At 48.4% G+C, this 24,182-nt stretch overlaps 3 protein-coding genes and 1 non-coding gene across 4 annotated transcripts; 1 reads left to right on the top strand and 3 right to left on the bottom strand.

Moving 5' to 3' along the window:
* Nucleotides 1–788: 788 nt before the first annotated feature.
* LOC34619531 lies at nucleotides 789–3,783 on the bottom strand. The gene is given in 6 exon segments (XM_026338347.1): nucleotides 789–1,052; nucleotides 1,223–1,614; nucleotides 2,091–2,475; nucleotides 2,632–2,858; nucleotides 2,909–3,433; nucleotides 3,660–3,783. Coding segments are annotated over 6 exon segments (1,917 nt in total).
* Nucleotides 3,784–12,218: 8,435 nt separating this feature from the next.
* Nucleotides 12,219–15,394, top strand: LOC34619530. The gene is made up of 2 exons (XM_022732818.2): nucleotides 12,219–12,266; nucleotides 12,866–15,394. The coding sequence occupies exons 1-2, from the start codon at nucleotides 12,219–12,221 to the stop codon at nucleotides 15,392–15,394; spliced, it is 2,577 nt and encodes an 858-aa protein (XP_022588054.2).
* Nucleotides 15,395–19,085: 3,691 nt separating this feature from the next.
* Trnal-uag lies at nucleotides 19,086–19,165 on the bottom strand. Its single transcript has one exon. It is a non-coding gene; the product is annotated as a tRNA-Leu (tRNA).
* Nucleotides 19,166–20,643: 1,478 nt separating this feature from the next.
* LOC34619528 (tubulin beta chain) lies at nucleotides 20,644–22,718 on the bottom strand. The gene is made up of 4 exons (XM_022732816.1): nucleotides 22,623–22,718; nucleotides 20,985–22,078; nucleotides 20,805–20,892; nucleotides 20,644–20,715 (listed from the first exon to the last, which is right to left on the bottom strand). The coding sequence occupies exons 1-4, from the start codon at nucleotides 22,716–22,718 to the stop codon at nucleotides 20,644–20,646; spliced, it is 1,350 nt and encodes a 449-aa protein (XP_022588052.1).
* Nucleotides 22,719–24,182: the final 1,464 nt, after the last annotated feature.

The raw sequence follows: 24,182 nt of genomic DNA, 5'->3' as shown, positions 1-24,182 counted from the left end.
GAACGATACTGAGTATTTTACTTTTAAAGGAGCCATCTTTCGTCCCAGCACTCTCACGGTTCCAGCATGAGGGGAGAGGGGCAGCTAGGGTGCGGGTTGTTGCACGCTAGAACCACGTAAAGATCCCACAGCTTGTTGCATAAGGCATCAAACGCAAACGCACACAGCATTACGTGTTCACGTAGCGAGCTAACGCTACTCTGCAATAAATGGAAGATACGAACGGCAAACCAACTAATCAAAGGTCTACTAAAGTCGAACACACCTGGTGGAGTAGAGAGTTTTGAGTCAAACATAGCTCTCTACGGAGATCTTGGATGGAGCGATAGATATGTGCCGTTATTAAGGCACCAAGTAATGCTGTGTATCTTCTGCTAGTGTCTACGTACATTAGCGGGGTCAGGTTCGCGTTGACATGCACTTTCTACTATCCACCTGCCCATCTTTTGAGTCAATACTGCAAAGCAAGTTCCGTGAAAGCATGGAAAATAAGAAATATCGAAACGGACGATCCGCTGCTGTGGCATTTCCCAGTAGGCCAACATACACAACTGGCTTGAGAGGACAGAGACATAGTTCTCACGGTATTCAGATGTACCGCCGTAACCTGTACACACTCTACCACGCACCAGACGCCTTTCACGCAGAACGCTTTCCGGATGATCTAAAATGCTCCAACTCATTCATGGTACAGGCATGAAAAGTGATATTCCAGCACGTAGCAGGCTCTCGATGAAGCTGAAGACCTGAATATCCGAGAGTAGGAAACTTAGAGAAAAAAAACCATGCTACGACACCGATTCTATACGACTCAAGAAGTCAGCCGCTTGGTTGTCAAAATTCTCGATTCCTTCCCACGCCGTCTCTACGCACCCAGCTTCGCTTAGTGCCAAACGGAGTGCTAGCAGCTTGATCAAATAAAGGCGCAGCTCCACGATAGTAAATGATAGCCTTCGCAGCAACATCTTCGAAGAGCTCACCATTTGATTTGAACGGTTGAGTTTTGCTTCGTGCTCCAACATAAGTACATCACCCCGTCGACCTGCCGCCTCCTGAAGGCATCAACTCCTCACTCCTTGTGCACCCCAGTTTCTTGAGTATCAAGAGCGCATGGCTACCAAAGGATTCAAAGTGCACAATATAGCTCTGTAAGGTTTGACCTGCAGCAAAGGTTTTCAGCAATGGTAATAAAATAAAGACGTATGTGGGTCAGTGGCCTTACGTGAAGAGCCGATATTGCCTGTTGAGCCGCAGCTACTACAGCTGGCATGTCAGAATCCAGAGTCAAGCTTGGGGAATTGGCTGGCGGCGGCGCCAACTGTGCATTCAGTGCCGTGGGGAGGCCGAATTGTTCTGCGGTAGGCAGCGAACTCGAGGTACTGTGTGCGAAGACAAGAGCAATGATCTTTCTAGCGGTGCCCTCAATAAGTGTCAATTGTTCCATCATCGAGCTGTGGAGTACCACACAGCGCAGGTCGCGCACTGTGAACTCTTCGTTCACTTCCCCTGAACCGTTGCGCGCCATGAGGCTGTACAAGGTATGCGCTGCCATCCTATTAGTTCCGACGGCGCAGCACTCATACGCGCTGCCGACACAAGCACAACGCACACTGACTCCACACCTACTGGCGATTATGCAGCGTCTTAAATTCAAGAACTAGACAAGCTGCTGCTGGATGCATGAGCAGGAACGGGCTTTATCGTGAGCTACACATGTACAGGAAGGGTACCATAAACCCACATGGCGAAAAGAAGACACGCGAGGGCCACTGCTGTAAGCAGTGGTGCTGACGGAGAAGGCTTCCTCCACTCAGCCATTAAGGTTTCGAAGCTAGTCAAAGCGAAGCGGAACTCAGATGACCGTGTGCTCCCAATCATTTCTTGGCACTCTGCATTGCGAATGATAGCCACAGGGAACAGGTGCATTCGCTCTATTGGATGGGGCGTGTGCATCTATATGTGTGCAAACATAAAAAGACCTCCACGCGACTGGGCAGGTGTATTCCCATCATTAATGTGCAGGGAATAGACAAGTATCAGCAGCAACTGACTCTGGAAAAGGCAGGTAACAGGAAGTCTTGCTAGCTCACCACAAGCAGTCCGTATGTGTTCGTGAAAGCGCTTGAAGGACTCCACTTGTTGCTGGCGCTGCTGCCCAGCAGATACTGCCTCCTGCTCTAGCTTTTGCCTTTGGCCCTCCGTCATAGCGGCATGAATCTCAAGGTTTTCCTTTCCTATCAGATTTTGACTGCTTGGGGAATCGTCAACATCAAAGAGCCTTGTAATACTTAGACAACCCGCATGTCCTTGTACCGCTTCCGGCTCTGCCAATACAGTAGTGCTCTGTAAAATTTCAGCAGCTCGTTGCAAAGCGAAAGTCTGTGAATGCAGCAGATGAGCTCTTTGCTTAAGTCGCCTGAAAGCATTAATCGCCAGCCTTCCAATATCGACGAGCGGAGAGCCCGGCAAGTGCACCTTCAATACACATTTGCGCAATCACAAAGAAAAGGATTATCTATCATGTTAGTCTGCCTGCACAGGCATGTACGTGCACAGAAAGTAAAACTACGCAAAATAGCTGCTGCTTTAACCCATGTGTACACAGTATATCTACTATTGGTTGTAGCTTACCTCGGTATCAGGGTCAAAGATCGGTCCACCGCATAGCGACGTCGGCATTCTAGTTGAAAGGCGCGTGATACTCCTCTTGAGCCTCTCCTTTGCGAGCTTTCGAAAAATTGATTCTGTTGAACTGGCCTTGATGGGGTTACCTTCAATGATGCTGCCGACACTGCCGTCTTGCACTTCCGAATTATCCTGTGGGTATCAACAAAGGACCTCGAAGGTATTTTCATTACCTATGTGCTTTCACCCTTGAAGTGCGCCACCTTCGTAGTTTGAAGAATACTACGAGTAAGAAAACCTACCTTACTGAAGCGATGGTGCTGGGTGTCAGCTTGCAGCTGACGGACAATATCCCGGAATGAAGGCAGCTTCCTGTAGGGCTTTGCACTCAGAGTATACCTCAGCAACTGGACGCTTGTACGCTGAGATACTCGGGGAAAACCTATTGAAAGGTGTCTCAGCAGCTTCGCGCTGTTCTGTTTACCATGTGAGGCGACAAGGTGACCCACAGGCTGCCCCCCAGAGGTGCTGCTGCTTCCAGCTCTCTCGATCATATCTACCGGTTTCCCTTCTCTGGAGGCCTTTTGTGAAGCTTCGGAGTAGGTGTCCCCGAGAACCCCTCCAACAGTGTTCCTCATGTCGCTTTCTCCACTGAGCTTCCGCTGACTGGGCACCATAGAGACCTTTGATCTAGAGTTAAACGAAACCACCCTCACCACTCCCTTGACTGCTAGTGGCGCTGGTTGCTGCTGTCTGGGGCTGTAAGGCAGCTTCATGAGCTCCGTTGAACTCCGAGGCTTCGTCGGATCTGTGGTAACACAACAAGGGAGTACATATAAAGGGAGGCTCTTCTAAAGAACAAAGTGGTAAGGCTACTCTGTTATCAGATTTCTGCTATTCGCAATTGACCAATCGCACACTTTTTGAGCACTACGTGAGAGACCCGTTAAGATTACGCATCGCAATACAAGCAGCTCAGTATGCAACCTCAAATGCACGACTGAGCTAATGGCATCATGGAAAACACAGTTTACCTACGACAACGTAGTTTGTAGTACCGATGATCCACCAGTCCTCTGGCTGAGTGTCCCTCGGCGTCCCATCTTTCGTCCTCGTAAGAACGCGGTAATTCTTTTGCTCTGGATTTGTGTGTGACATAGTAGAAGCCTTTGCAGAGAAGGAAGCAGCAGGTATATGGATGAATGGCCACAGGGTTATCTACCCCGACACTGCGAGATTACCACCCAACTTTGTTCTTACCAAGCATAGCCTTTACACTAAAGATGACGAAGAGTCTAGAGGAACAAGGCGAAATCTGCCAAGGAGGAGAAACCGCACTTGATGTGCTTCGACCGGCTCTGCTTAGCAAGGGTCGATGCTGCTGATGAGTAAGTATGGTCCCATCACCCATGCACATTAAAGTAAGAGCAATAATCACCACTACGCGAGTTTCTTCTCGAGTTTACAATCAAAAGGGCCAACAGGAGCGGAGAAAGCAGTGGATGTTTCGATACGCCAAGGGGTCATGAGCTCAAGCTGGAGAGGAATTTGACAGGCTTGGCCCTAGAGTTAAGGCCTTTTGAAGAGCGAATAATAATTATAGGGTAGTTAGATGCTATACTACTTTAACAACTGAAAAGCAAAGATGGAATTGGGGGGACCACGGAGACCTGTGAGACCCGCTGGAAGAGGGGGCAGTCAAATCGGCATTGCTAGTAGATGTTTTAGACAACAAGATAATTTGCTGGCTAAAACATCGCTTTTATGTTATTCGCCATATAGTGTAGGTGAATTGTATTTATGTGGTGCATTTTTGTAAACTTAGACTGGCACTATGCAGCGTGCACCGATGGTACTAAATAGGATCCAGCAGCTCAGGCTCATCCGTAAGGACCTAATATGTCGGAAGTTAAATATTTTGACAGACATAGGTGACATAGCTTTCTGCTTGGAGAATTAAAAAATTGAAGTGCGGTGTTTTTAAACCTGTTAGCCACAGTAAGCCCGGGAGAAGTCAAGCGAGAGGAAATAGCTGCGTGAGAGTTTCAAACCGAGAGTTATGCTGCCTGTATTAGCGAATGATGGACAAACGATGCTGGACTAGTTATACGACGCTTAAATTTTGATAACTTCCTAGCAGTATGCAAAAGAGAACAAAAGTGAGCAAGCCTGAATACCCGCCTTGCGTCGAGAAGATAATTATAGGCATCTGCCTCAGTCCTAATCCCTATCTCTTTTGCAGTACATATATAAGCATGCGAAAATTAGCTTGGGAGTCCAGCCATATAGCCTGAACCAGGTGGTCCATACTCCGTCCCTTCATGCTTATCGCCCCTCCTCGCTCTCACTCCTTCACACTGGGGACTCTCATAGAACAGACGGCACTTGAGCATGTCTTAAAGTTCTGAGCTAGCAGAAGAAGGAAGGCTATGCCAATCCTAGTTGGGTAGGAGAATGCTTCGCATAATTTATGTACTTGGTAGCCTTTCGCGTGTGTCCTCCCCAAGAAAAGTGCCTCAGCCCACAATCCATATAAAGCGCATGGAAGGGAGGGGGAAACATAGCCTTCATTCGGAGAAGCTCGCTCAGCTCTTTGCGCTCACCCTACAAGGTCTCATTATGAGAACTAGAGGGGAGCTAGGGCGCACACCGGTGTGCCCTCAGGGAACTCGGCATTTGCCAAGTTGTGCATTGCGCACAATGCACAGCCACCCAATGTGTACTCGTACTGCCAGGGATTCGTCAGCTAATGAAAAATAGCGTATTTAAGGAGGTAGACAGCTCACCTAATATGTAGCTACATTTTGTGTCAGTTGTAGCTCTCCCCAAGGCACATATATCCAGTTTCCCTACACCCGTTATTTTCGACTACGGTATCTCAATAGACAAGTAACCACTTAATTTCTCGTCAATAGGCTGCTTGCCAACACTTGCTAATTTCCATCTCAACAGCCGCTTTGGTGGCTACAGTCCCACTGCTAAGGTAGCTCAGCAATGCCGTCTATGGCGCAGTGGACCCACTTCCTAGCAACAGGTCGCCCCTGATTGTTGCACGCAAAATTGCGAAAAAGTGTACCAACATTGGAAGAAAAAGGCTCTGGGAGGCTGTTTTCTCTGTATACGATCTATCAGGTGTTGGAGTCGCCCCGCCATGCTAGTCTAAGGTCCTGCGTTTTAGGCCCATTTTATTTGTCTGGCATGCTAGGGGAATGGCGCTATACTCATGGAAAATCAACATGAAGGATGAGGTCAGGATGCCACAAACAATTTAGACAGCGTCTACACGTTCGAGCTCGCCAAGTCTCGTTAGTGAGCTTGCAGAGGCCTGGCGCTCACTTTCATCCACTACCGAGATCAGTGTGAGAGCAAGACGCTCAAAACTCAATACAAGATTTCTTGCCAACAAGTCGTGGTGCCGCATGCAGCAGCAGCACTAGGACAAGGTGCTCGATGTGTAGCAACTATAGATTCTGCTTTCATGGCCCATCTTTACTTCGCTTTCCTCCCCCAACAGCTGTTCGTGCCGGACACACCCCATTAATTGACTACGTCAAGCAGCACATAACTTCTTTTGTCGTTCGCAATTGCTACATTCCCTGCATGTAGCATGCTTTGGTGCACTCAACACTCTTTACTATCCTCTTTATCTTCAACTCCGAATAAGTAAAGAGCTGACTAGTTGGTTACTAAGGCTTTATTGGGTCTCGAAGTCAAGTGCCTCCCTATGGAAACATGTGGATCACCACAGGTGGAAACCGCAAAGTTCAGTGCATCTGTGCCACATTGACCCATTGGCGGTAGATGCAGTGGGTTGCCAAGTTTTCCTACAACAGTTCTCTGGTTTCGATGAAGCCATTTTGTAATTCATACTCTTTATCATTTGCATCAGGCAGGGAAAACTCATCTGGAGATGGAAGGTGACGGAGAGAAAACTTCTGTTGGATCAGTAAAGGCCTGTCTGCAAGCTGATACTAACTCAGCAGCTCCACAGCGTCGATGAACAGTTGCTCTGGCAATGACACATTGTGAGCTTACTCGGGAGTTTTGTCAGGCGATCGCAGGAGAGGAAGCGACTCAGTGATTATATGGATTGGTGGCGCTTCAACATTTGATGGACTGCGTGCGGCTTCAGGAGCAAAGAAGCGCATCTCCTCTGTCTCTGGCTGAACCGAAAGATCTAAACCGGATTTAGAGCTGGTGATGCCTGAGTTCTTTTAAACAAGCCTTGATTACAATCGAAGGTAAATGAGCAAACAGGACTACAGCAAAACAGCGCTTCTCAGCACCCAGACAGCTTCCCAGCAATGCACATGCTATTGCGAGAGATAAGATCAACTAATCTGGAAGAGCAATAGCATGCAAAAAGCGAAGAACTTGGAAAACAGGACCGATTTCAGCGGAAGCAAGCTGCTTGGCGAGTAAGGTGTGCGCACCAGAGAGAGAAAGTTCCGGACTCAGGCTGCGGCGCAGTGGCTTAGGGCTACAGAGGAAAGAGCCGCAGCAGGGGACGCACTACGGATGAGTTCTGCGCTGGTGCGAGTTTGAACTAATAAGTGAAAATCGCCTGCGTCAATGGACAGTGGATGTGAAGTGAATCTGCTAGCCAAGGAGGGTACAGAACACCAATCTCCCTCTTCACTTGTCATACAGTCCGTAAGGCGCAGGTTTGCAGAAGGGCGTCAGAACGCACGGAATGGCAAAGCTAAAGCGAGGCAAGCGCCTCATCAAATTTAAAGTGGGTCGCATCAGCATGGGCCGAGACTTCCATGCTTGATTCGTGCACCACGACGGAATCCCATGTATGTGGATGACCCACTGAACGGTGCACATGCGGCCCCAGCTCCTTGCTGTGAAAATCAGTGAGCCAGGAGGCGCTAGAAAGAAGCAGCTCCTGGGATCTCAACAATGCTAATATCACGCGTGATGAGCGAGGTGGATTCGGCACCTCACGAATGTATGACAGAGCCTTTGTGGGGGCAGCTCAGCAGCGCAGTTGAGAAAACGGTTCTGAGCATGCATCCCGCCCTAGTGGCCTTCACCTGGTGCTTTCACAGGAAATCCTATTTGAGCCCCCTGCTGAGGAAGAGCGAGCAGGACTAAGTATATGTAAGAGAAGATTCCGCGGCTATGACGACCAGTGACCAGCCGCTAGTAGGCTGGCCTCCTGCTATTCATCCGGCATACTGTGTTGAGCTGATATCCTGGTCACTTTCACACTGTGTTTCGTCGTATCGCAGCCATTCACAACGAACGGAGGATATGCAGCGGCATCCAATCAGTTTATTAAAAAAAATAGAGTGCAAGAATCGACAAACACTTCCGGCGGTAATCCGGTATCGGTGCCAGATACAAGACGGAAGGGGCCCATGTCCGTAAGCTTTAAGCCAGGGAACAAAAGCATTGGAAAGCAGAAATTTCGGGTGCCTCCCACTGGCGAATCAGTTGACAGGATACACGGACCGACAGTATACCCGGCATTTGACTTCAAAGATGTCTTCCAACAGACCCTTATCCACACTGTTTTTCAGGCACAAAAAGGTGACTCACAGTCGCACCCGCAAACGATATACAGTTTGGAGTTGTAAATGCTTCGCCTTGATTGCAACGTCAAGTCGTTCGGCCTTCTAGTAAGCTTATAAGGGAGGAGCAGGTGGCAGTCCACATGGACAGCATCTCAATCATCAGCTAAAAGATTCAAGAGTATCAACACCCCTGCAACATGCGTTTTCGCTGCTGCGGGACAAGCTATGCTTTGTGAAGCCGCCCAACCGTCTGCCTTTTATGGGAACAATTGCGGCTCTGGAATCCCTTTTTTGGCTGGAGGAAACGAGCGAGGCCCGCTTAAATTGAAGCTAACAGCCCCCGTGGCCTTCGCGCACCTGCAAGGGCGTTAAACATTTCTCTGGACTTCCATCTAATGACTGAAGTTTCACCACTGAGATTACGCAGGATGATGTTTATTCGACAAATCGACATAGGAATACGCAATCTATGATCTCGAGAGCGAAGGCTGATGGTGCATCAAGGATCCCTCAACGGCGTCATACAATTTTTCCAGGCTTGTGCTACCCGCTTATGAGAGTCATTTCTTCCTACCAGCCAGTATTAATAACGTGGTGGTGCGTGCTGTCCTCTCGTAAGAGGCTAACGGCTCTCTAAGAAAGGCCAGAGTACTGCATATCATTCTCATCGCTTCATCGAAACCGAGCAGCGATATTCTGTGTGGGAAAAGGGGCTTTATGCAGCTTGCTGGGGCATTGGAAACGCCGGTACGATTTACGTGGGAGTTCACTTATTATCCAAACCAACCATTAGTCTTAAATGTGCTTTACTAAGGGCTTTTTTATCTCGATAATCCTCGACTTGCTCGCCGGCGTGGGCATTTCTTGCATAACTACTGTACAGTGAAGTATAGGGAGGGCATCATGAGCGTGGTCAGTGACGCGGTTTCTCGACGCCTCAAGTATTTATTACTGTGAAGCGAAACGACTCTTTTCTGTAATGACTCCAGATTTCTATCGAAATTGCGTGGGTCCGCTTTCAATGCATCCATTTCCGTTGCCTAAATCCAGAACGGCAAAAAGGGGATGTACTGCAGGCCCGCGATGAAGATAGCCGGCTGTATTTGAAAGAAAGCCCAAACTTTGTCGCTTGTGCATCCCAACCTTGTCTAACAGCGCTTTCTTGCTGAAAGCATTTGACTCACAGCATTCCGCGGCATGACGAGACGGCGGTAACAGTGAAAAACTTTCACGGTCCTTTTGATGGCCTTGGATACGTCGTGCTCCATAGGAGTGCACAGTCTCCTGCCCAAACTTTCTGCAGCTGAAGGGATGTATTCTTCTCAAGCCCGGCCTTTCTCAAAGCCTTTCGGTTACTCAAAGGATGTGGGCCAGCCAAACGATGAACTTTACTGTTGGACTGCCAAAAGTCAATGGTCATGATAGCATCCACATAGCTGATGACGGCGTCAGCAAAGTTGCCCATTTCATTCCTTGTTCCAGCACTGCCACATGCGGAAATGAAGTTCGCCAGTGTGCTCTGGCGTGACTTCAGGACCCGCCTACCCAGTGACCACAACCAATGCAAACCACCCGAAGACAGATGGGCAGAGCGACACTAGTTGCACTATTCTGCCATATTTGCAACTCTATGCTAAGGAAAATGTAGTTGCTTTGTTTGAGAATTTTTCCTGCTGAGTGGGGTCCCAACAGAATACTCGTCTGCGCGTTGCTCTCCCGCATTCCTGGTCTACAATGAAGAGCCTGTCTCTGATTCGGGGATGAACTTGTTAGTCCGAGGTTAGCAACCATCCGCAGCGGTAGAAGGCTTCAGAGAATAGCTGGGTAGTGCACGCAAAACTATGCACACAGCTAAGGAGAGACAGCGCCGGAATTGTGGTCAGCGGCCGTCTTCAAAGAATAGAGAAAAATATACACACATTCAACAACAACGAGCGAAAAGCCACACCAATAGAGATGGCGGAGGTGTGATAATTTGCTTTTGTCGCAGTGCTGAATTGTGGGCATCGTGATATGAGAAGATAGAAGACAAAAAGATGTCCAGAGGAGATCAAATACTTATTCTGCAGTGGTTTTGAGCTTCATAGAGCAATGTGTGCGTACAAACACAGTGGATGCGTGCAGCGAAGTGGACCCTTAACCCCCAAAAGAGGCACAAGCAAGGAGGTAAGGACGACGTACATGAGAGTTCCTGCGCATGAATCTGAGTGTGGAGAACACCTTGATAATGGGTAACTTGGCAAATAAGACTCCTAAAGAAAGTTAGTCTTTAAAGGCAGGGCCTTAGCTGGGGAAGGACAATTACGAAAGAAGTGAGGAATATTGTCCATTGCACCTAAAGTTGTGGACCGAGCAGAGCCGCAAAGTCACCTGCAGGCAAGGGATTCAGCAGTTGCTTCTCCATCAGCCACTGCGGTTGGCATTACCTACCCTGATTAACTAAAATCTCTCGTTTTTTTTGTCCGCGGTGCTCAACAGTCCTATAATCCAGCATTTGTACAGCCCCCGTGAATCTTCCTCCTCTACGTTGCTTTGATGCCTGAATGGAAATATTCACGAATACTTCGAAATGTTTTACTTCTCCTTTATGAGGTCAATGCGGATAGCCCCGTGGCACCTCCAGCCTCTTAGGGGAGTTAGTAGTGCACAAAAGGGGACCGATCTGTGGGAGGATGGCAAATGGTCTCAGCCAGACGCCTGCAAAGTTCTTCGTTTGGTCACCTCGTCCACCTCGTCAAGAATCACTCGTTCAGGAACTAAGCTCACGGCTCCAGACAACCAGCTATCGCCGCCTCTTACAGATTTGAGGTTGCGTACCTAAGCTTTGTGGGGGAGAGGATGTAGCAGTCCAGGCTACACATACACACTTTCCACCACACAAAGTGTAGTAAACGACACATGTATAGACAATGACTAGTTGATTTGCTCTTCGCATACCTTATTTATTGCAGAGTCCTGTTAGCTTGGTAGAAGAAAACGCAATGCTGTGCCTTATGTCGTGGTACATACTGTGTGTGACAGGCTTTAAATGCTCGACGTACGTTTTGGGTGCAGCAACCCCTACCCTAGCTGCCCCTCTCCCCTGATGTCGGAGCTTTAGGGGACGCTGGGAGAAATGCGAAAAAAATTTTAGAACACTAAATAACAATCTGTAAAATTCGCTTTGGGCCTGAAGATAAGTTCCTTTCTACGCATCCCCCTACTTCAGCTTTTTCGAATCCCTTGCAGCTTGATGTTGAGCAGTTCTCGGTAAAAACCAGGAAAAGAGCTCGTATGAGGACATGAGCTTTGAAAATGCCTGCAGGTACCTGAGCTTCTCTACCTAAAGAGTTCTAACCATGTAGTTAGACGCCCTCATGAGGGGCATCCCACAGTGCAAGGTGCTTCATCTTCCAATAAGCATATTGTAGAGAGCACTCATTTGTCTTCATTTTCGAGATACAATACGAAGTACATCTCCAACCGGGCGATGCATTCAGGTACTAGCTCATACTTACGGCCGTCATATATTCCAAGTTGGCATAGCATGCCTGTAGTGCTGCATGCATGGAGAAGGCAGGAACAGGCCGAAGCGCATATTGTCCAGTGCGCTGCATACAACGCCATGCTGCCGCTGTTAAGAGACCACTAAATGCGAAGCAAACTTCTTCTCAAAAAACCAATATTCGAGCTCTCGAGCCTTGTAATCCAATAGGGCGTAGCCACACGTGTCTTGTGTGTCCGTCCGCAGGGCCCAGCAATGACGTTGGCTGCATGTTGGACGTACATTCAAGGCTAATTTTGTACCAGGTTGGGCCTTTTTCTGTTAGAAGTTCACTCATTCATGCCCTCCTTTTTTTCAAAGCGCAAACCTTCGCTGGGAAGCTGATGTTATTGTAGTGCTATGGGGGTAGACCTACAGTAACGGCACGTAACTTTCTTTAGAGGGTTCTGTAGGCTTCGGGGCTCAAAGTGCTTCCTTTAATACACTCACAGCGACATTAAGTATTAGAGCGTAGCCAACTATACTCTGCGGCAAATAGTATATGCATGCAGTCAAGCCAAACTGTCGTCCAAGGCTCCGAAGTGTAAATGGCCTCGTTGCGTGTAGCTCTGCCAAAAGCTGGTGACGAAGCACTTGCGGGAGGACTGATATAAGGAAGCACTGGGAGCCAATCAGGATCCATGACAAACCTGAACGGGCTCAAACATTCCAAGATGTCCATATGCAGGCGAAGATGAAGTGCATGAATTATTGCCCCATCATACACCCTACATTCTGCCTGCATGTGCACGGGTGCATTTATGACTGTTTACTCGTGAAGCTTTTACTTTTCTGAGCGATCCTTACTCTAACGCCTTAGGACTAACACAATCCCTATCCTTTCGCCCTAAAGGTGGGTTGAAGAGACTGGGTGGCCTGCCAGATTTGTGATGGTGTTCAGGGGGTTGTAGGCTGAATGGACGTTGCAAGCACCCAATAAAACTGCAAATAAAATTAGTAGAGGTTATTCTGGGCCGGTTTCGTAGCCAAACTAGTAAGATTTGTGTAGTTTACCCGGGGGTAGAGGGGATAGGGGGGCCTGCACAGATTCTCCGCCAACGGATCCAGGGTCGCACCGCTGGAAACGCTGTTGCACACACACGGGATACGATTTCAGGATAGATAATTTAAGGCCCTTTTGGGCCATTCATTGCTTAAGTTGTATGCATCCATTTTGTGTCATTGTGTTTTCTAGATCGCGGTGGTCGAAGAAACGAGCATTCTAGATACTTTGAACGAGGCCAGCAGTCTCCGGAGTCGAGTTACTGGTGGAAAACACTTGCGTGTGCTGATCGTTCAGTTTTTATATTTTATCCGTAGCGCAAAGTCTCATGCAGTCATTAAAACGCAAAGTTTTCTCTTTCACGTCGAACTTCTGCCAGTCTTTGTTGTGGATGGTGTCCCAAAAATGGAGGATGCTGAAAAGGCCCAATCTCCCGTACACACTTCGCAGGATAATCCTGGTACACCGGATAATATAATTCCTCCCAGTCAGTCGGATCAGGAAATGCCCTTAGGCCCTCAGGGTCAGGCAGGAGGTAGCGCTCTTTCAGCAACCAATGTGCCTCGGCAACTGTGTGGTTCGGGACGTTCGACCAGGTTAAATGCGACCGTCATCCCGTTACTGTTGGTTCTGGCGCTTATTATGAGTGTCAGGATTAAAGCCTCCAAGATGGATGCTACGGTAGCAGAGACAGTGTCGTCCAAAGTGCCTGCTTTGGGGGTTCACGAGCCAGAGGAACCTATGGGAGTAGGAGAGGTGGCTCTCGTTGTAGAAAAGGCGGAAGAGAAAATTGGACAGCCTCTACCGTCTCATCCAGAGCCACAGTGGCTAGTGGAGCCCGTTGAAACGGACGAAGATCGTAAATCCCCCTTGGCTACATTTTGGAAGGAGTTACTGGCAGTCGTTGTGGAGAACATAGAGAAAAATGCACCGGAAGCTCCAACTGCTCAGGGAGAGGAAATTATGGAAGAGCTTGCGAGTGCTCTGTCCGCTGGAGAATCCAAGAAGCTCATAGGTATGTCAATCGCTCTTGTGGACGCAATCGAAGTAACAGACAGCGAAAGTTCAGCAGGTCCAAAGATTTACACAGTGACGAATTTCCTTGGGGAAGGCGAACACAGTGTGGTTGTGGAAGTCAGAGATGCACACGATGGACCACCCTTTGCAATGCGTGTGAATCTTTTGTTGCCACATGAAAGAGGTCACGTGAGTGAGTCTGAAAGGTCAGTCGCTTATGCCCAGGCGGTACATTCGATTGAGGCCACGATTGACATTTGTGATGCCACTCCAATATCCAAGGTAGGCTCGGAAAAAGGCATTTCTATCAGTAGGATGATCGCCACTATCCAGGGAATTCCAGAAATTCTTGAGGGCGAAAAGTGTAGCATATTGTCTAGGGTGGAGATCATGGATAGACTGCATACTAACTTGGAAGCGGTCCTTCGTGCCTCAAATCTCTTACCTACCGGGTGGAAGGCGTATCTGGCTCGGACCGTCCTCAAAACAGTGCTCCATTTGCAGCATCGCGGCTGGAGCCACAACCAGATCAACTCCAGCAGCTTCCTTTTCAAGGAGGATGGCTTTCCTATCCTGACTGGATTTGAATCCAGTTCAAAGTTTGGAGAAAGACTTCCAAGGGAGGCTGGGCTCTCGCCCCGAACTACCGACCCTGCTTTTCTTGCAGAATTCTTATCTGAAACAGACAGCACCCCCCTATTCACCAGCCCAGCGACTGACATGTGGAGCCTTGGCTTGCTGCTATATGAGATCATGATGGGAGGGGAGCTTCCTTTCGGCCTGTCAGACTTAACGCCAGACTCGGATGTAGTTGCACAGGTGCTGCAGTTAAGAGAGACCGCAGAACCTTCTACGCTAAGTGTCGTCATGACAGAGCATGGAATCAACAACCGCTGGCAGAAACTGATTATGGGGCTGCTGAATCCAGATCAACGTCAGCAAATCAGTGCAGAGAAAATCGCAGAGGAGTTCTCCGACCTACTGCATGGGACAATCGAATTGGAATTGTACGATGTGACGAGCCCTGATATGCTTCATGACGCCGTCAGTGCAAAGACTGAACAAAAGGGCGCAAAAACACGTATACCGGAGGCAGTTGAGCGAATGATGCGGGATCCAGCTGAGTCGATGCAGGAAAGAGAAGAGAGATATTTAGAAGTGGCCAGGCAAATGTTGGAGAGCACTGCCTCTTTTGGTCATTCTACACCCCCCTACCATGGAAGTGCTCCTAGAGGACTCCCATCCACAAGCCTCACGTCTACGCGTTACTCTGATCTAGTGCTATGGCCGGGCACATCCTCACTTCCTTTGAGTAGATCTGCCCTACCTGTCTACCGCCCCCTGCACGGAGGAACTGGAGGGACGGGACCTTATCAGCAAGCGAGTTTACGAAGCAGCTATAGTCGATTTCCTCCTTCAAGATATCCCAGCCGTTCGACATTGCCAGCATTTGGGAGGGGAACGAGGGAAGGTCGTTTATTTGACCCATACAGTACACCAGATACCGCAGTCCATACAGGATCAACGTCGTCAACAACCCCAGATGCACTGCCTTTGGACAAAAGACAAACGTCACCGTCTACACGCGCACTCTCTAGGTTCTTGAGTCAGGATGATGAGCGTCACTCAGAGAGCGCTCCTGCCTCGGATACAGCTTCTTCCGCTGGACACAAACCCAATCCTGAAGCGGATGGAGGCACATAATCTCATGTGGGAACGCGTTCACCAGCTATCCACGGGCGCAGAGGTGCTGATCACAGGAGTTTCAACCTCTGGGAAAAGCCAACGCTTGGGAATAAAACGGCCAAAGTTCCTTTTTCTTCTGGTTTGCACACATCACCAGGTACCGCATCCCATCCAGGATCGTCCTCACCCACTCCAGACGTACAGCCTTTGGACGTTGGAACACCGTCGGACGGTTCATCCTCAGAGCTCTTGAACGTGGGAGAACAAGAGTCTGATAAGCCTGGCGATCCGGAGCGCTAGGGCACCGCCAAATCTTACCAGGTCGCGCCGTAGCGACTGCTGAAGGCTTGCATGTTCAAGCGATATAGATTTTAGTAAGAGGCCTCTTATGGCCTTGTGATGAACCGCTGTATGAATACACCTATCTGGATGTTGCACGGTTTGCCCTTGCATTTAATGGGCAGTGAATACAAGAAATACGACAGCTGACCGATTGTGTGATCTTGCTGGACAAGAAGACTGAGGAAGCAGGATCTTGCATATTGAATGTATCTTCTGAATGTGATTATATTCTGTACATTCAGGACACTACGAACTTGCTTTTCTGCTCCAGCGGAGTTCAAGGGTCATCTGCACTTATACAGTACTAGTTTATAAAGGTTCCCCATGTGTGGGGATATCCGTTAGTGTGTCATTCGTATTGTTCGTTCTAGGCATTGTACTTATCTTCCCAGGGACATCAGGCACAAATGTCGATTTTGCGGCTGTCATTTAGGATTGAACGCCAGCAGTGGCCAATGCGTACACAAGCTGCGGAAAAATGGCGTAGGGATCTTTTGAATGCACTGTTGGGATATGTTTAGGCAAAAGGCAACGCCAGAGCCTAATAAAAATAAGGCTTTTGGTGATCAGCTTTCTGGTTTACTCAGCAACAAGATCTTGCAAATAACAGCTGAATAAAATAAGTGTTCTGTTAGCATTGGGCTCTCGATTTCAATATACTAAGGCTTGAATAGCGTTTCTAATGGTGTCCCTCCATATCGGATAAACCCCAGGAGTCTCACTAGAAACTGAGTGTTGATACCAGAATAGGTCCACCATGGAATTTCACAGGGATTTCTGTGGCTAACTGGCCGGCATAATAACTCCGTGCTAAATTGTGTGGTCTACCCGACCCGAGACAAACAGCCAGATAGAAAGGGATTTGGCAATGCGACGATGCGCATGAAAAAATCGACGTCTGGTCGGTAGCTGTGTGCAACAGGAAGCACATATTTTCTACAGAACTCCCTCTTGCCATGGCACGCAAATATTGTCTATTCCGCTCTTCTTTACTCATTTAGCATATTCCTTGCAGTGGAGCATTAAAAGCTTTTTACTTAAAAGAATGCAATTTTGGCCCTGGGAACCTCAGTAGTACCGTCGGGCATAACTTATCATTTTAATAAAGAGGACTGGGCTTTGTGAGCTTACACGGTGGAGCAAACAGCCAGAACGAAGCGCTGCTCCGGGGATCTATATTAGTTGGGGTTTTTGATCTTATCGTGATCCAGTGTCTGAAATGTACTGGGAGTGATATAGGGCCCGAAAGAGAGTAGCCACACCTTCTTATATTTTGCTTTCTGAAGCATGCCTCAACCCTGTGGAGTTAGAGTTGAAGTCGGGGAATTGTATTCTCTGTTGCTCGGGATCCTGAGCATCTGCTATCCCTCCATTTTTAGCCAATGATGGTAATATACGCATTTTGCGCAACCCATGCTGCGTGTTGGCGTCCGGCCCATGGAGTGTTGCAAGCTGTATCTTGGCGCAGAATAGTCAGTAATAGATCTGCTAGCACAGCACCCTATGTGAATGCGGGTTCTTTTTCCCATGTAGCGCTGCGGGTTTTTGTGTGGTCAATATGCTACGCCTTCCCCTAAAACTCTAATGTGGTTTAAATTCCAGTATACTCGAACACCTCAAAGGGGTTTCGTCTACTTGTGCTAAGAATAACAAGCGAATCTGAAGGAGCTCAAATACACAAGTGCGAAGGTACGAAATGGCTGTCGGTTTATAATTCACTGACATACCATGTCTTGAAAATACGCATTCGAAATGACATGCAAAGCCACGATCAGAACGGTCTCGCGTACCTTTAGTACGCACTGACATAGCTAGTGCTATGATACTTTTCACAAGTCACTACAGTATACTTGCTCGTATGAAGTTTTCAAAGCGTTTATATCACTTCCAAAGCGTTCAATAGCATGTATGCTGCCTACGGGTTCATGCAGCAGTGGCAAGATATTGTTTGACACATTTGGTAGGTATGGCAAACAATAAACAAAATTGATTTACTATATTGCACAGCAAATTTTATAGGTCTACACACTGTTTAGTAAATTTATGTCCCGAAATATAGTGTGTTGCCTCAAGTGTAAATTTATCTAATAACCGTGTTGCCACTCGTTAGCCATCAGTAGGGTATTAGAGCGAGCTGAGAGCACCGCAGTTCTAAATTCGCTTTCCCTCAGGCAGCATGGGGAAGAACAGACTGCTCCTTTTAGAAGTATTCGTAAAGTTAAGGCAATTCCACAGAAACCTGTGTGTACATTTGAACTTGTTTGCCTCCTCTCTCAAGCAGGTCTAGCTAAGAGGCTTTTTCGAGCACCTGCTGAATTTGTTTCGCTCTCCGCACCTTAGTTCACTTTCAGCTATGCCTCAACTGTAAAGCCTAGTCCAAGAAGAAATGCATCTATGCCTCGATAGGCGTTCTACCTGCTTGATTTTACTCTTGATCAGGCAAGTTTAGCCGTGAACAAATGATCAAATTTTGATTCCTTTGCTCCCCAGGGACTTCGCCATCCACTGAAGGAACCCAACATGCCTACAGAAATGTGATTAGAGCACACTGTGTAGTCGTAGCACTGCAAGTTCTTGCCTTGAAACGGTGCTCTAGTATACGCATTACCAAAAGCATTATTTTTGCAGCGATTCGCGGCTCGTCTGCGAGCATGATACACTGCATCCTAGCGGGTATGGGGTTTCAGTGGCCTCTTCGCCTGGGTACATGTCTAGTGCGATTTTAAAGAAAGACTACTTGGAGGGATTAGGGAAGTTATCTATTCTTGCATGCATCGAGTGAGCGGAAGCGAGGATCCAACGAGTTTTATGCTTCGTGCTTCTAAGGAAATCAAGAGAACCTACTTTGCCGTATCGAAGGAAGAATGCGAAGCAGTCTTTTAATGGTAAGCAACTAAAGATGCACGCAGTCACAAGGACTTCATGCCACGTTGCTGGGCTCGTGGTGCTGCAGGCAAGTGCTGTCTTTGGGTTCACAATCGTTTCCTCTTACGTAAAATGCGGTGAACAAATGGTAAGGGGAGGCCTGTGTACATTGATCTGATCACGTGAACGCCGGCGATGTAGAGATTAAAGGTACGGCATTGACTGACGGGCCTCCTCACCTGTTAGCACACTCTTCATCTCTAATACATACATTGAATTGTAGATTTTAAGACTCCATAAGCCACTTTTCAATGATACTCGACTTGGTTTATCCTGAAGCCTCCTGGGACACGGCTGGAAGTGGGGAGGCAGCAACAAGGACTAGTTTGATAGGCCGACAAACGACGCTTGGAAGGACATAATTCGCCTCCATAGAATTCCACAGCGAATGAACCCAGCATGGGGAATGTGAATGGAAGCCGCAACAAAGCAGCAACGGAATTGACTGGAGTGGGGTTCGAACCCACGCCCTTTCGGACTGCGGCCTAAACGCAGCGCCTTAGACCGCTCGGCCATCCAGCCAACAGCCACCGTCTTTCCTTTCATGGAAGCTGCAATACAACAACTAGGGGTAAACAATATTTTGAAAAAGCTCTTCTTAGTGCTTGTATGAAAAAGCCAAATGCTATGCATGATGCAAAGAGGACGGTATGGGTCCCTGCCAGTCCGTTGCATGCGTCATTTCTGCTGGTGGCTGCCAACACCTTTGACAAGGCTTTCCGGTTAGTCCTGTTTTCCAGGAAATATTCGTGCCCTCCATATTAATCTTTCACACAAGTGGACATGCCTGTCCGTTCGGACACTTGAATTCTATTTTGGCGCGCATGTCCTCGGCGCGTTGTTCAAGTGGGCATGCTCATCCCTTCTTACATCCCGTTGTGACTGCAAGCGCTGCGACGGCTGCGCGAGAATCAACACGGTTCATTTATCTAGGTTTAGCATTCGACGACAAACCTGGTGTTCCAAGTGCTCAATTATACGAGTTTTGTCGTGTACTCGCAGTGGAGGATGCCTGCAAAATTCAGCTCATCAAATGGCAGCAGTAGCATAGCTGAACCCCACATCTTGATGGAAATCTCTAATATTCTAAATACAGGACTGGACAGGCCCTCGCTATCATTGTTGGTAAGGATGCTTGAGCAAGGGGTGCACCCCGAGGCGCTGGCCCGCGTCGTGTTGGAACTCGACCGGGAGCTAAGGAACGTAAAGGCTAAGGAAGACGCTGGCTCCAAGACTTGCAGAAGGGATCTTTAGTGTGGGCCCTTGGCATCGCGCTTCTCCTGTTAGCACAGGGGAAGCGCGATGCAGCAATTGACTTCCAGGGCACAAGAGCACGTCTTATTGACTACTCTGAAGCTTTTACCAGCACAGATGTGCGAATCATTTGCAATTTAGGTCTATTGTTATGCACAGTTGCAGTGGAACTGAATCTAACACCTAATCGCGCTCCTAGTGAACCGGGTTAGCAATTATGACTTGTAGGTCGAAACAAAATGTGTAGGCCAAATCAAATAATGAATAGGGGGCAACCATCCCGAGTTGCGGAGACCAGCTTACCCCCCTCCCTTCCCTCCGCCAGTCTGACAGTCACCGCTAACGTCATTGGCTGTCCCTCGGTCATTAGACCGAATGCTACGCGAGTGGTCGGTGACACGACCGTGCAGAAGTATCTAAAGCTGGCTACGCGTACCGACACCATTGCATCAGTTGAAGAGGTTGGCTAGGCCAAAACACCCAACCTCTTGGGCGGCGCAAGCAGCACCTTTGTGGCAACGGTTCGTTGTCCTCCTTCTGTAGTTCCCCACATGAACGATAAGCAATTACCCGGAACGTAACTACAGGTATTCCCTTCAACGATTTGGCTGACAAAGCAACGAAACGATTCCGCTGATGCAATGTATCTTTAATATGCCCGGGGCTCATGCGGACTTTGAAAGTCTCTTTGACTGAACACCCGCAACTAAAGTATCCCTAAAGACAAGATCAAAGCGACGGTAAGTCTACGCCGCTCCCTCTGCATCCATTGCGCCCTCTTCCTCGTCAAACTCTCCCTCCTCCTCAGCGGTTGCATCCTATGAAAAAAAAACGCAAAAACAAAATTTTCAGATTCGAGCAGAGACGGCTTGTGAGAACTGCAAGTATTAAGCGCGTGAATACACACCTGGTATTGCTGGTATTCAGAAACAAGATCATTCATATTGGACTCGGCTTCGGTGAACTCCATCTCGTCCATACCCTCGCCAGTGTACCTGCAGACAAGCAAAAGCAGGACTCGCACTCCGTCGTGAGCATGCAGGCCATTCGGATTGACTACGTACTGATTTGGATAACGAAATCTCACCAATGGAGGAAAGCTTTGCGCCGGAACATGGCCGTGAACTGCTCAGACACGCGTTTGAACATCTCCTGAATGGCAGTGGAGTTACCAACAAAGGTGACAGACATCTTCAGACCCTTTGGAGGAATGTCGCACACGCCAGACTTCATGTTGTTGGGGATCCATTCAACGAAGTAAGAAGAGTTCTTGTTTTGGACATTAAGCATTTGCTCGTCGACCTCCTTGGTGCTCATGCGGCCACGGAACAGTGCACATGCTGTGAGATAGCGACCGTGGCGGGGATCGGATGCACACATCATGTTTTTCGCATCAAACATTTGCTGTGTTAGTTCCGGAACAGTGAGTGCGCGATACTGCTGCGAGCCACGGCTGGTCAACGGTGCGAAGCCAATAAGGAAGAAGTGCAGACGAGGGAAGGGTACCAGGTTGACCGCCAATTTCCTCAGATCAGAGTTCAGTTGACCAGGGAACCGAAGAGAGCAGGTGACTCCGGACATTGCTGCGCTAACAAGGTGGTTTAGATCACCATACGTGGGCGTGGTGAGCTTCAGAGTCCGGAAGCAAATATCGTACAAAGCCTCGTTGTCAATCACCTGGACTTCGTCGGCGTTCTCAACAAGCTGGTGCACTGAAAGCGTAGCATTGTACGGTTCGACAACTGTATCCGACACCTTTGGGGATGGGAAGACCGAAAAGGTTTCCATGATCCTATCAGGATATTCCTCGCGAACCTTGCTAATCAACAGTGTTCCCATGCCACTTCCCGTACCACCACCGAGCGAATGGGTAACTTGGAATCCCTGGAGACAATCACAACCCTCCGCCTCTTTCCGCACGACGTCTAGCACAGAGTCGATAAGCTCCGCACCCTCCGTGTAGTGACCCTTCGCCCAATTGTTCCCTGCTCCAGTCTGGCCAAAGACAAAATTGTCCGGGCGGAACAGCTGACCAAAAGGCCCTGAGCGGACAGAGTCCATTGTTCCGGGCTCCAGGTCCATAAGAACGGCTCTGGGGACGTAGCGGCCACCCGTCGCTTCATTGTAGAAAACAGAGATGCGCTCGAGCTGAAGATCACTGTCTCCTTTGTATGTGCCAGTCTGGAGCAAGACAAAGATGACAAGTTACAATGGCTTCCGGAATAAATGTGAAGAATCAGACAAGTTCAATAAATGGACCAAAGCTTACCATACGAGACGGGAGAAAGCATTTCATTGAGAAGATATTATTAGGCAAATGATAAACAGTTTCTCTATAAAAGGTTAATCGGGCAATCCGAATATTTTTTTCACTGGGCAGCGGCACGCGTGCCCGCTGGGGAGGGGGAATGCAACACTGGGCTGACTGCTGCTACGACGCCATACTGATGCTCGACAGTGAAAATAACATAGAAAATGAAAATATCCAACAGAATCTAAAACAAATTTATGCGAGGCGACATCTTTTAAACCTGGATGCAACAGGCGTTGGCTGTGCGCACGGGACGCCGCCTGGTGGAGGCATCACCGCACCCTTGCAAGCAGGCAAATCGCGGCCTTAATGCTGTATGGAACAATATCTGGGTATCAGTTGAAGAGTGCTTTGAAAATCTGATTGTGCACCGAGGGAAACAAGCAAATCCCAGCAAAAAGAGGGGCTCCTTACCGGGGCTATGCCGTGTTCATCGGAAATAACCTCCCAGAACTTGGCGCCAATCTGGTTGCCGCATTGGCCACCCTGAACGTGAACGATTTCCCTCATTTTCTCGAGACAAATAAGTGACAGAGAAGCGCTACTGCACGCAAAGGGCGGCGACGGGTCAGCGCCCTGCTGCAGGCAAGAAGGGGCACCAGACACAGCGGGCGCACGCAACTGTGCCGATTCCTGCCTCAACAGAACGGCCTCGGGGGGAAACTGAGAAAAAGAAAACCAAACAAGAGAACCTTTCGCCCGTGGGAATCAAGGCACCGGAGGCTTATGCAGCGGAGGCAGCGTTTCAGGGGTTGTGGCGGGGGTGGTGCTGGGTGGCTGCTGACGGCCGCACGCGCAGCTGTGCTTATTGAAGGGCGAGTGCTTCTGACTGGATCTGCTTGCCAATTCTAGCCTGTCTTTTACTAGATGCTACACATATGCGTTATTTATTGAGGAATAATTCTACGAATAGAAAAAACACCTTACAGATGAGCTCTGTTGAACAGTGCCACACCGGATGAGTCACCCACGGAGGAAGGGAGCACCGGCCAGCTGCTGTTGTCTTGCCGTACTCCACGCTTCTTCAGAGGCAAAAATGTAAGCCAGGAACCTTTAATTAACTATTCTTGGTGGACAGACGCTGCATGCCAAATAATTATTGCCTTGTAAGAATCTTCCCTCATACACTCAAAGGCGCTGTTCTGAGTCCGAGATGTAACAGGGGGCGAAACAGCTCTTTCATCCACTGCAAGGTAATAGGCACGCCTCAAATTGTGGATTTCATGTATGGGATTTTTGCACCTGGAACAAAATGGTTCCCATTATGCATAAGAGCAATGGAATGTGTGCACTAGCCATGCAGCAGCCCAAGCTACTGCAACAGGATCTGACAGGGAACGCGAATGCTTAACACTTTCTGCGATCTTTATATTTACTTACAAATCAAGTATCTGGTTGTACGCTCGTTTATTTCCCGTGTTGCAGAACAGCGCATGCTCAGGACAGTAGGAATAAATTTTGCGTGTTTTATCGTCCAGCGGGCTAAGCTACATTCAAAGTTTCTAGGTACTACACTAGTAATATTTATTTTACAATCAATCAAGAATTAAATACTTGATTTTTCGGTTGGCATATTTTATGTATTGCATGGAGATTAAGTTTGGTACTGCTTGCGGAGTGTATCCCTACGAAGACTTTCGATAGAGCGTTGCGCGTTCAGAGAAATACCTTGTTCCTTCCAACACCCTAGACATTTCCGATATTTGCAGCAAGCCAAAACTCTGGTGCAATTCTTTGCACCCTCTAAGCATTTCGAGCTTCCGTAGCTACTCGACACCGCAACAGCACACAGTTTTTGTTCAACAGTGTCTTATCGTGAGGTCACTGGAAAACTTTCTACTTACTGTGTGTTCAGTTTGGGATTGAGTGCCTCCTTATGGTAACCTTAGGTGGATTATGTCGGTCAGAAGCATTGCATGGTTCGATGCAGTTGTTACCAGACACCCTTTGGCTGTAAATAACGTGGGAGGTCAG

Source organism: Cyclospora cayetanensis, unplaced genomic scaffold (genome assembly GCF_002999335.1).
Source record: "Cyclospora cayetanensis isolate NF1_C8 unplaced genomic scaffold, CcayRef3 CcayRef3_contig_250, whole genome shotgun sequence".
NCBI classification, from domain to species: domain Eukaryota; phylum Apicomplexa; class Conoidasida; order Eucoccidiorida; family Eimeriidae; genus Cyclospora; species Cyclospora cayetanensis.
This window is presented reverse-complemented; position numbering and strand designations above follow the sequence as displayed.

Bases quoted from the DNA above. Each gene is read 5' to 3' on its own strand.
- LOC34619528 (XM_022732816.1), bottom strand. From the start codon at position 22,718: ATGAGGGAAATCGTTCACGTTCAGGGTGGCCAATGCGGCAACCAGATT. The intron at 20,893-20,984 runs GTGAGATTTCGT...GCTTGTCTGCAG, and splicing joins CGCAAAGCTTTCCTCCATTG to GTACACTGGCGAGGGTATGG. The intron at 20,716-20,804 runs GTGTGTATTCAC...TTTTTTTCATAG, and splicing joins CTGAATACCAGCAATACCAG to GATGCAACCGCTGAGGAGGA.
- LOC34619530 (XM_022732818.2), top strand. From the start codon at position 12,219: ATGGCCTCGTTGCGTGTAGCTCTGCCAAAAGCTGGTGACGAAGCACTT. The intron at 12,267-12,865 runs GCGGGAGGACTG...TGTGTTTTCTAG, and splicing joins AAGCTGGTGACGAAGCACTT to ATCGCGGTGGTCGAAGAAAC.